The sequence below is a fragment of the Typopeltis vanoorti genome, chromosome 11, assembly GCF_054136105.1.
Source record: "Typopeltis vanoorti isolate ZY-2024b chromosome 11, IOZ_Tvanoo_1.0, whole genome shotgun sequence".
Lineage (NCBI taxonomy): Eukaryota > Metazoa > Arthropoda > Arachnida > Uropygi > Thelyphonidae > Typopeltis > Typopeltis vanoorti.
In genome coordinates, this window is record NC_143559.1 from 71,960,908 (window position 1) to 71,974,236 (window position 13,329).

Sequence of the window (13,329 nt, forward strand, 5' to 3'; positions counted from 1 at the left end):
CAATATCTTTCTGGAATACTCCATATCTATCCACTGTGGCTGATCAGCCACAATGGATAGGTACTTTGTAGCATTCATATTATGATCTATGGGTATCAAGTCTCCAAAAGATTCCCAGGAAAACATCTCCCCATATAATTCTGCCACCTCTTGCCTATTTCACTGGACCATGAGATCTAGCAATTCTTTATCCATGTTTTCACCTAACTCTCTACCTACCATCCACATAGCTGGAAATGAAATTTGCCCAAAAAGGCACTTTTTTCTTAATCTCCAATAGTCCAAAGACATCTCTCAGATGCAAACTGCAGATGCCTATGATTAGGCATAAGATACACTGACTGGTGCTAATATGAAGGAAATACCTTAAGTTGTGATATGGAAAACACTACCATTCATATCCTAATTAAATTCCATAGCTTTTCATCTACAAGCTTGCACAACATGGAACAAACTGTATTTACACAAGCACTGATGTGTGGACACCTAACATTAACCCAGCAAATGCTGTTCTGTCCAGTATCCTTCCACTCTGGAACACCATAACTACAGCATTCTACAAAATGGCTTACAATATTGGCAGTTCCCAAGACACTACTACCCTCCACTAGTCTCTATAGCCATGTCTTTTCTCCAAGCCCATCAGATAACATTCTTTTGCTCATGACGATCATTAACTTTAAAACAATTAGTATGTCATACCAGCTTTCATCATGATGGGTATCACCTGGCAGGGTGGAATGTCCAATTATGAAACAGTGATGGTGGTTTTCACATTTTGACTGAAATGCGTATACCTTTTAACACAGAATAAACAGCTTTGTACAAGAAACAATTTTAATTTTAAAACAAGAGACTTACTCTTGCATATACTTCCATGTTATGTATTCCTGATGGATAATCAGCAGGTTTCCAAGCACGTATAAAAAGTGGCCCTTCCACATGAGATAGATTGTTCCAGCTACCCCCATTTATACTTAACTGCACAAGTGCTATGGAATGTGGAGAAAACACTAATACCCTAAGGAGAAAACAACAGTTCAGGTATAATTTAAATCTCATTATACTTTAAAATGATAGTGACAATTTCTGGTGTTATGAAAAGCTATTTAGCATAGCTTTTCAGAACATTTACCTGATTATACTTAAGTATTGATTAAAAGAGTTCCCAATTAAACATATACAACAACACTTAAGTCTAGTCAGGTAAATGTTATGAAAAGATATGATAAATTATGTTATTAACTTCTGTACATCTAGAGTTTTCTTTTCTTTTGTTAATATCATTCTTACACATGAAAATGTTGAAGAACAGAATAACATGCAGGCTAGTCTGAGAAGAGAAGAGGAGATATGAGAGACAGTTTTTTAAAAATTTTAAAACATTAGAAATATATTAAGCCATATCAAACCTAATTTCTATTCCTTTCATCTGGCAATATAAGTTTCCATTTTCCCTTTTTGTGTTAGTCTTGACAGCTTGTCACAGCCTTTATAGGTAACTGTTTTTAAAAAAAATATGATTCAAATTGTTTCTAAAACCTGTTAAGTGCTCTATTCTTAATGTGTGCTTTGAAGATGCTGGTTTGAAATCCATTATAATATTAACAGCTTAATACATACCAGAGCTTGATTAAATCTTATTTATTAAATATCTTTTCAGATGTATCCTGGATATTGAGACTGGAATTGTTTTGTTGTGATTTTTCTCAGGTAATGAAGGGATAAAGCAAGGGTAATGTATTTTGTTTATTTTAAAAGGGTTGTGGCCAGTGGCTAAAAAGCAATAGTAAAGAGAACCACATTTTTGGCAAGATTAAATTAAACATGACAACAGTGAACACTGCCAATTCATGTACTGATTGCATTTGAAAAAGGGATTGTGCTTTTCACCTGTTCTATTTAAAATATTTATGAAAAGAAAGAACTGGAATAAGAAAGTCTAAGAGATCACGTTGCAGGTTTAATGGAATATATATACAGCACTTGCAAAGGATTAAAACTGATTTTAATACTTCAAATGTTTCGTCTGTCACTATCTTCAGGATTACAAAAAACTAATGTAACACACACAAATACAACACAATACTAAGCTAAACACATCGGTGACTCTAAAGTCCTGTCTGGGGGGGGGGGGGTGCACCCTCTATGGACAATTGCAGGTGACCTAGAATGTAAGGTGGGGATCTCTGATAATTAATGTTTCCCAAATTTTCGGAAGTTTAATGCAACCATATTTATTTTAGACACATTAGATTCCTTCGTCAGTCACCTCAACAGCCTATATCCAAGAATCCAGTTTACGATGGAAAAGAAAAATAACAATAGTTTACCATTCCTACACACCTAAGTTACACGCCTTCCTAATGGTAAACTTTGCTTCACTGTATATAGCAAACCTATGCAAACATGCAGATACATTCATAAACTCTCCCACCACCACTCCTCTCAACAATATGGCATAAAACTCTAATCAAGAGAGCCCACAATCTTTGTTCCGGTGGAACTGCCCTTTCAACCGAACTCAACCACATACACACACACCTTCATCTCCAATGGCTACAGTGATTACAGAATTTAAAAAATAATCAGTTCTTCCCCCATTCCCTGGCCATCTCTTCAGGAGGAGTTCAGAAATGCCATCACCATATCCTACATCCATGGCACATCAGAAAAAAAAAACAGCAAGTCCTTAACAAAGTACCACCTCCACACTGCATTTAAGCCCCACTGTAAACTTGCTACCCTTATCTTTTCTACCAAAGATCGGTTCCCTCCTCTCTAAGTGCCTGGAGTTTATAAAGTACCCTGTTCATGCAAGCTGGTATACTTTGGACAGACAGGTACATCAGCAACTGTCCACTTAGAACACAAATCATACATCTTCAATCATGACTATGGTCAGTTTGTCCCGGCAGACCATGTTTTGGATACAACCCATGGTAGTTTCTTTCCAGGTGGTCCTGGAAAGAAACCACCATGCTCCACCACAGTAAATTCAAAAAAAAGAAAGACTATTTTCAGAATCTGCAGCAGCACTCAGAAATCAATTGAATCTAAATAAATATGGTTGCATTACACTTCAAAAAATTTGGGAAACATTAATTATCGGAGATCCCACCCCTCACATTCTAGGCCACCTACAATCACCCATAGAGGGTGAACCATCTAGACAGGACTTTAGAGTCACCCACGTGTTTAGCTTAGTATTGTGTTGCATTTGTGTGTGTTACATTAGTTTTTTGTAATCCCTGAAGATGTCTCAGTGACTGAGACAAAATACTGGAAGTATTAATATCAGTTTTAATCCTTTCCGAGTGCTGTATATATTCCATTAAGCCTCCAAACATGATGTTCTCACAGCACTTAAACCTCAACACATGAAAGTCTAAGAGATTATGGACTTCCATTTGAGAAATCAAGTATATTTTCTATTTTCTGCAGCTATAGTCATGACTAGCAATGGTGAACAGATGAAACAAATAACACATTTGTTACATGAAGACTGACATGAATATAATGTACTGAGAGAAATAGTTGTTTATGGAAATCTGAAACAAAGATTAGAAATATATAAAGATCTCTGCTGTGATTTCCAGAGAAGTGAAATGTTAGCAAAGGAAATGAAAAATAAAGAGTTAAAGATGGCTACTTACTACGTAACTAAATTTTGTATTATGGAACTTAAACATCTGCATGAACACATTCTTGCCTTTGATCATGAAATGCTATAAGACAATTCCACCCAGATTGAAAGTAATTTAAATTCATAGAATAGAATAGAAGTTCTTGAATATCAAAAGATATTGAGTCAGAAGAGATGACATCAGAAGGAAGACGGTGAAAATATAAAAGAGAGAACTGAAAGAAAAATTCTTCAGAGACATGGTCACACCAATAGGATGGAATATTAGAACTGGTCCAAAAAGTTAAGAGCAGTGGTCTTATCATTCAGAATAAATTCAGAAAAACTAAAAAAAAGGGGAATTGCTGTAATTTCAACAGCTGTGAAAGCATATGCTGAATCAATCTAGAAGACTGTAGATTGTAGTTAACTCAGTGAAAATGCTTGAAAAATTGAAGTAAAACAAAGCCTCCCCCCCCCCCCCCTCACAAAAAGGAATTGGAAGGATATAGATGTTTGGTACCTTTGTAAGAGCAGCTGCTTGAAGAACATGATGTTTGGCCTTTCACTGGAAAAGATTCAAATTCAAATTCTAGATTCAAATCAAGTCTAGGATTATTCAACTCTATGAGGGACTTTTAAACTGAAGGTTATTTACCTGGTCCCATACAGAGGTGGCAGTTTTTTTCTCCTGCATTTCTAAATCTGAGTTTTTCCTTTTGCAGAAAGGCATATGAGCTTGAGAACAGATGCAATTAATAAAAACTACTGGCCTCATAGCTTTAGTAACTCCAGCAATAATCTCAACAAAATCATAATGGTTTTATCTTTCTGCCTTAGAAACTCATTCTTCATCCATTATTAAAAAATTATGGGAACAACTACTATGTTATGGTAAAACATCAGTTTGGTATAAACTAAAATAATCACCCGATGTTTCAACTTTCATATCAAGGTTATCATCATCTGTAGTACACACGCATATATATACGTGTGTGTGTGTGTACACACACACACACACACACACACACACACACACACACACACACACACACAAAGAAACCAAGTACATTACAATCTACACATAGCATATAAAGTCACACTAATTTAATTTGGGTAAAAGAAATAAAGGATGTGTGAATTGGTCATTAAAACACGAAATCACATGCTTTATACGTAAAGTTTTCCAACTGTTATACAAACAAAATAGTTACCACTTTAAAAACTACAATGTTCATAAAAAAAAGTTAATTTTCTGAGGTGTAATAATAAACAACTCATCTCACATGATGGATTGATTACTCTATTAGTGGAATTGATTCTCCTAATTCTGACATGTGCAGAGGTGTCGAAGGGTGGTCTCGTATCTGTGGGCATACAGTACATCAAAGCAAGAGAGCAACATGCCGCGGGCTGCAGCATGTTGCGGCAGCCAAAAGGCTGCGGGTTCAATTTCCACCGTGGGCATGGATGTTTGCGAGTGTAAAAATACTATTGGTGGTGGGCAGTAGATGGCATTGGTGTAGATGATAATGGTAGTTGCGGTTCAAGTTGGCAGATTGAGGTGGAGACAGAGCTATAGAGTAGGTCCCCCCCCCCCTCCCTCGATGAGTCTTTGAAGGTGCTATGTAATAATAATAATTACTCACAGATACATTAGTACCAAAATAGTATAGATAGTGGCCAATAGGGTTGAAATTATTGCTTTGAGTATTAAAGTAAGGGTTTGCTAGAGAACAACAAAGAACTTAGGTGTGCTGAATGCATGCGATCCAAATTCTTAGGATTTTTATTTCACCATTAGTGTTTAAATTAGGATGGTTGATCAAAATTTGACAGGCACCTTTCTAATCAATTTGGTGTAGGTGTTAAGAGTGTGATCTGAGAGCCCTGAGTTAGCAAAACTGTTAAATTTAATGTGTCGTTTGTGTTCTTTTTTTATGGATTGAAATTTTGTATCTAGTTTCACCAATATAAGGTTTCTTCTTCGGCACTACAGTCCCATGTAGGGTTGTGGCCTCCCATTTTTGGGCCTCAGCTCACTATGAGGTGAGGTTGTTACCCCCAAGCTCAACCATGTGTAATTGTCTGTGAAGCGTTGTGTTTTCTTTAGACCATTTCCTGCTTTGCAGGAGGAAAAACTATGACTAGTGTGGTATGGTACCTCAGGATTCAGTCCTTAGGTCATTGCTGTTCAATCTATACATTAGTGATAGTCATATGAGACTAGACATATGCATTTGTTTGCCGATGATATGAAGAGAGGCAGAGCAATCAGGGTTACTACTGATATCCATCACTTACAGAATGATTTGAATAGGCTGGAAATTTGGACAACGAAAATGGCTGTCAGTTTAATGCCAATAAGTGTAAAGCTATGTATGTACTTTGGTGTGATGAAATTTCCAGTAGTATATTATATTAGCAGGGTTATGCTACAAGAAACTAATAAGGCTATGGATCTTGGCATAATAGTGGATAGGAATTCAAAGTCCAAAGGTCATATAGCAAAAGTTGCAAATACAACTCAGAGGATAATTGAGATGTTGAAGTGAACCTTGACATGTAATGATAAGGAAGTCATTTTGCCTCTTTGTAAGGACTTGATAAAACCGCACATGGATTAATGTGAGCAGATTTGGTCTTCCAATTTCCAAGGGGATAAAGGAAACTGTGGAAAGGGTGCAAAGATTATGGGATTTAGATTATGAGGACAAATTGCAAGTATATAGCTTACAGACTCTGGTTAACAGGAAAAAGAGGAGAGATATCATAGAGGTCAATAAACTTCTGAATGGATATCATCTGATGAAATTTTTCATTATATATAAGATGGGGAGAAAACAGTGACATCCATGGAAGTTAAGTTTGGGTAAAGGGTTAAGAGCTAGATTTTTCTCTCATAGAGTAGTGAGTGAGTGGAATAGTTTGTCTTCAGGAATATGTGAATGCATCTAGTGTGAATGAATTTAAGGGAAGGTATGGCAGCTGGTTTGGATGATTTATAGCCTCTCTTGATGAGTTCTTAACTCCCTAGAGGTCACAGATAATAATGTTCAGCTGAGTTATCAATGAGCTTTTCAAGAAGAATCCATATAACTAGAAACTTCAGATTTCAAATTTGTAACTTGATTTTTGGCCATTGCTAGGTGTTTGCAGGCTGTTTGAATTTGTTCCCTAAGTATTACTTTCTTTGTCTGGACATAGATTTAAAGTGCTTTGGTCAAAGTATTTTTTTTTTTTAAGCTTGATGCAGTTAGGAATAAAATTTGCAGTCTCTACACCTCTTAAGCCAGCTGACTGATCAAAAGTAAAACTTGTAACTTTAGATTTTGTAATGATGCACCACTTGAGAGTTAGATTTCCATGGATTTCCTTTCTTTCATAGTTACACAGCAATCAGCATTCATTATTAAAAAATTATGGAGACAACTGCCATGTTATAGTAAAACTTCAGTTTATATAAACCAAAATAATTATTTGACATTTCTTGAGCATTCATGTAATATAGAAAAACAACCTACGTTACAATCTCTACATAGTATGCAAAAGTCGTACTAATTTGGTCAACCCTTAACAATAGAAGTCTGAGCACTGGTGGGGAAAAAAAAAATCTTACATTATATTCTTGTAGATAAGATTATATGTTGGTTATACATAGCTTTTAATTTTTCAGGAAATGACAATGTATACTAGAATATTAATTAAAAACTTTAATCAATACCTTCCTATATTTCAGCAATGTTACACTGCCATCTTCAGGGATCACAAAACAATATGTGCATGCAGTGTAGTTATTCACCAATGTCCCACTCAAAGATACCTTAGCCCTCATCCAAGCCAAATTTCCTCCTGATATTTTGGCCCTATTTTAATTCACCATGAATTTAGACTATTTTGTTTATTATTATTTTATTATTATTCAGGCCTCCATGGAGTCAAAAGACTCATCGTGGGAGGCCCTTCCTAAGAAACACAGTCTATCATACCACTCCTTAAACTCATTGACCGTTCTCGCTCTCACCACTCCATCAGGCAATGCATTCCACGGTTCAACCACCCTCCACCCAAAGAAACCACTCCTCATCCTCTTGCTCACAGTTTCCTTTCGTAACTTCCAGGGATGGCCTCTTGTTATCACTCCCTCCTGCTGTTCAACCAAGCGAAAGAACAACCACGTCTCAGTGATCCCAATAATTTTTGGCCAGGCTGATGCTATCTGTGCCATCAATTCCTCTCCCTTATTCCAGATACTCCTGGCATTAGTATAAAGCATATAAATGCCATTGTTTCTATACCCAGCATTATCCCTTCTAGACTCCACTGGGCTCGGCGTTACCTGAAATCGTCTCCCTTCTCCAAAGTATCCATTCCCACAAGAGGCCACCCCTGCTATCATCCTCCCTGGGACACACTGACTCGTTCAGAACAGCAATCTCTCCACATGCCTATGTCCGTCCTCATTCAATTCCTCTTTCCTCAAATGCACTCCAAGCATCCGCATATACCAGTCCTCTCTTGTCGCACATTCTCGCTATTATGCCATTCAATATCGCCGCTCTTCTGCTCAGCTCATCATTATCATACCTAGGCAACACGCACACTATTTTTCCTCTCTCTGTCTTCTTCCGTACAGCCTCAAGCAAAAATCTCATATCTCTCGCTGCCCAACTTACATTACCACTCAAGTCATTTGTTCCTACCATCACAATCATCTCATCCACCCTTCACCTCTCTTAATTCCCATAGCCACCCTTTCTATTGTTCCTCCTGGCAAACACTCCTCACGCATCCTATCTTGAACACTACGGATCATTGAGTCACCATACATTATACCTCTTACCATTCCCTCTCTCCTATTGTTTCCATTCTCTCCTCTTCTTTCATTCCTATAGGTCTCTCTCATTCCCTCTCCTCTACTGCTATTCACTCTTCTAGCAGTAGAGGAGAGATTAGTAGAGTTTAGTAAGGAAAATTCTACAAACAGATAGAGGGGACAGCCATGGGTTCTCCACCCCCTGGCTAACTTCTTTATGGAGACCTTTGAAAAAAAAGCCTTAAACTCTGCCCCACATAAGCCCACTGTTTGGCTAATCTACATGGATGATATGTTTGCTTTTTGGCTGCATGGTCTGGATACACTCCACAATTTCTCCACACTTAAAAAAAATCAATAACCCAGGTTCCAGTTTACCTTAGAAAGGAAAACAGTCTCCCTTTCCTAGACACTCTGATTACATGCCAGCCTGATGGATCCCTGGCTTTCTCTGTTTACAGAAAACCTAAACATACAGGCTTTCACTAGCAGTCATCCCCCCCTCCCCAACAATATAGGATTATAAAAATCCTATATAACAGAGCAAAATTAATCACTTCAGATAACAATGCCCTAACTACTGAACTTAGCCATATCCTTAACACCTTAACCAATGGGTACAACTCTCAAAAAAATATTAATATTATTTTATATTACTGGTAATATAAAAATATTACCAGTAAACCACAACCCCATTCATAAGAAAGATTACTCTATATCTATCACTATTCCATATATCCAGGGTACATCCAAAAAACTGACAAAAATCCTAAGAAAATACAATCTCACAACTAGTTATAAACTACATAAGAAATTAGCATCTCTTATCCACTCAACCAAACACCAGCCACTTCCCCTAGACCTACCTGGAGTATACCAGGTCCCTTGCAGTTGCAAACTGTCCTATTACAGTCAAACAGGCAAGACAGCAAATATCAGGATATCTAAACATGACTACATCCAGTTCCACCAATACAGCTACTCAGGTTTTGCTGATCATGCATTGGACACCCACCAGAGAATACGCTGGAAGAAGGCCACTTTATTACACTGCAGCAAGTATAAGTACGGAAGATTGTTCCTTGAATCAGCCTCAGTTCTGAAAATCTTCCCAAACCTCAAGAAATTTGGGTGCATCAGACTGCCCCAAATTTCGGAAGCTTGCATTCTAAGATCATTTGACCAACAGTCAAGAAAACAAAATTTAGTCAAATAGGGAGCACCTTTAAGACTAGGATTGACTTCAGTTGCCTTTCTTCAGCCTCATTTGCTAGTGTGAGTGCTTGCATATTGTCTTGTGATACCTGAAAATGGCAATGTAAGATTGCCAAATTATAAGAAGGTATTGATTAAAGATTTTAATTAATATTCTAGTATAAGTTGTCATTTCCTGAAAAATTTAAAGTTACTACATTAAATCTGGCGTTCTGTTATTTGGTCACTTGCAAATCATTAAGAGCTATTTAACCTTCCTACTGGCCGAGGTGGACGAAACAGTGAGACCAAATTCCACTTCTTATCCATGTTATTCAACATGGTGTTACAGAATCGTATCCAGATTTAGCTGGACGTCTATAGACGTCATTGCAGGTTGGGGTGTTAATAAAGCCATAAACTTTCCAGTAGCACCTAAAACGGTTAATAAACTAGATATTATATACCACACTGAAAGAAGTATTAAATTTCTTCCATGCAATATAGATCATGTGGCAAGCATGGATCCTCCATGCTTGCCGCACGATCCGTCGATCCTCTCTAGCGTTGGTCCTCCTGATCCAACTGGTGCCGCTCTGCCGTGTAGCAGTGCCAGAACGTGTCCACAGCTCCCAACACTGTTGGACGGTATGGTCAGAACGGTTCATGTGTAAGACTATACGGCGTGCCGACCACCCTCTGTTTTTCAGGCCGATGATCATGCCTCTGTCAAAGTCCGCAAGTTGCTAAAATCAACATCTCTGGCATCTACTCGGCATTGTCACTCTGTACTCCAGCTTGCGTCGGCCGGTGCTTTTCGCTTTAATCGGCTATTGACTACACACCGGCTCTATAAGGCTGCTGGTTCGTGCTTGCAGCACCACTGCAGGGTGCGCAGACCTGCACAATCACACCAAACTTGGATCATTTCCATACCACCTCGCACTCTAGCTATCTGCTTAGTTTCGCCATTGTACCATGTTTACTTCCAGGTGCGCTAATTTCTTTGTCCGTGCGTGTGTGTGTGTGTAACTATAAAAAACAAAATAAACTGTAAAAAAATATTATAGAATACAGTAAACCATAGTTATTTCATATATTAAAGGTATATCTGATAAAATAAATCTAATGCTATACCATTATGACTTTAATGCTACTTTTAAACCACCTTTAAAATTACAAACATACTCAACTCCTCCAAGGATACCTTCCCCTAATGCCATGGCCCACCTGGAGTATATTGCATCCAGTGCACGTCTCACTTACCTTATATTGGTGAAACTGGACACACAATTCCAATGTGGAAAAAAGAACAAATGACACATTAATAATTTTGGTAAAGCAGGCCTCTATTTTCATGTGTAGGTTTCTGGGGTTAAGAAGTTCAATTGAAATATTCCGGTTTTGTGACCACATGTTTATTAGAGAACTGTTTTTTTAAAAAACTAAACAAGTACTAAAAATAATCCAACAAGTTTTATTAGTCATAAGACTAATATCTTTAGGGGGTAAAGAGAACTAACAGTTTAAAGCACAAACTATAAGAAATTATGAAAAACACGTTCATTTGCTGGTATTATGAACATCAAAAAAAGTTTGTTAAAAAACTGAATAACAGATCTACACAACTGTCAATGCATGTTAATTGGAGACAATGTTATTTGTTCTCGAGTTCTGCAGTTCGTGCTCACTCTGTCCGAGGTCTTGGATAAATTTTTAATAAACGATTACCAAACTTCATTTAAAATTAAACCTTAGTTTTTGTTACATTGCATAGGAATTTTAATATTTGCTGCCTCTTTGAATTTTCTTGTGAAACAATTCTTATCAATATAGGACATGTTTGTTCTATCTCAAAGTACATCATGACTGGTAAAAGCTGTGTGATATGTTAAGCCAGATTTATGTTCTCTCTTCTTTTGTACGTCCTTTTGATGTTCGCTCATGCGGATTTTCCCCGATCTCCCTGTCTGGCCCACATAGCAGATGCCACAAGAACAATGAATATTATAAACCCCTGGTTTTTTCCTTGGGTGATGTGGGAGTTTGGGAGGATGAAGAGATCTTGATATTTTTTCAAGTGACAGGAAAGTCACTTTTATTTGTTATAACAATTTGATCTAATGAACAAGCTCTTAAAACAAGAATTATATATTATTAGCAATGCATTTATAAATAATGGCCATCAATAAAATTCTTCATAAAACTGTCAAAAAATGCAAATATAGATTACAGTAAAATTATAGTAAAGATTATAGCTAGCCCACAGCATACATTAAACTGTTATCAGATAACATAAATAGAATTTTACACCATTACAATCTTAATGCTACTTTAAAACAAATTATATTTGAAAACCAATTATTTTAAAATCAATCTGATAATTATCAAATTAAAAAATATAATTCACCATCAAGGATCCCTTCATCCTTGATGTCTTACTCTTCATCCATGTCTTACATAATGCAAACTAAAGTAACTTGCAATGCTGAAGGTCATATTATCATAAACTCTCTCTCTCAGGTAACTTTCAAAACTTACCGAGTATACATCTGTTATAAGAAGATGTATACTCAGGTAAATAAAGATGTATAAAACTTACCCATGTATACATGGGTAAGTTTCATAGACAGTTTTATAGACAGATTTTATTGGCAGATGTATACACAAAAGTGTATACATCTGCCAATAACAAGAATGGACACAAAATATCCTTCATTATGTTATCTTTTTCTGTATTTAGTTTGCCATCTTCACTTAAGTGTACCTAAACAACATTTCAGTTACACATTTGCTACTGAGAAGGGAGTTGAAATTTTCTTGACTGTTTTCGTACAGTCATTCTCCACTGCAGATTTTTATAATAAATTTTAACAAAACTGTTTCATTGTCCTAAAAACTCTTCAAAATTTACAGCTGATATCTGAATCAGCTATTAGGTTTAATACCACTTTCCTTAATGATGTGGTCCACATATAAGTGTATTGTCACAGCAGAAATAATGTACAACCATTACTTATATTTGATTTAACATTAAACCATTTTTCTGGAATTAACAGGGAATATAATGCAAAGAATGACAAAAACAAATACTGATTTCAGAAAACTGAATAAATATGGAAATCATCCAAATATTATAATAAAACCAAAATAAAGATTTTCAACAGCACTGTTAAGGCCATATTATTATTATATGGATCATAGACATGGAAAGTGACCGAAGAAGCTAAATTAAATAGCTTTCAAACACAAAGTGGTTGCATAAAATATTAAAAATGCTTCAGCTCCAACATAGCAAATGAATTATATAAATGGAATGAGCAAAAGTGTATCACAAGCAAAATAAATAAATAAAATAAACAGATGGAAATGGACATGTACTGAGAATGGACAGGAGAGAGTAAACAAATATATGATTATTACTTGACACCTCCAAGAAGTTCAAGCACTCACTGTGGAAGGACACTACTCCATATAACCCATTGTTCATACTACTTACTGCTTTATCACATAGTGCCACTATCTGCCAACTTACAATGCTACCTACCATCCATTAATATTTTCTGTGTGCAAATTGTGTGTATATTCTCTGTTTGATTTGCTTATGTGGGATGAAATACCTAAGTTTCCAGGAGGGGGGGGGGGAACCTGCTACCTCACACTAACACACCTTCCATTGAAAAAGCCATTACTG

At 36.5% G+C, this 13,329-nt stretch overlaps 1 protein-coding gene across 3 annotated transcripts in view; it reads right to left on the reverse strand.

Annotated features, from left to right (window-relative positions):
• LOC150101723 (transmembrane protein 62-like) overlaps positions 1-13,329 on the reverse strand; it is a 280,792-nt gene that overhangs the window by 118,664 nt on the left and 148,799 nt on the right. For all 3 annotated transcript variants that reach the window (XM_090400377.1, XM_090400376.1, XM_090400378.1), the window contains one exon: positions 862-1,021. In XM_090400377.1, coding sequence (XP_090256503.1) covers positions 862-1,021 — 160 coding nt within the window. The remainder of the gene's footprint in view (positions 1-861; positions 1,022-13,329) is intronic.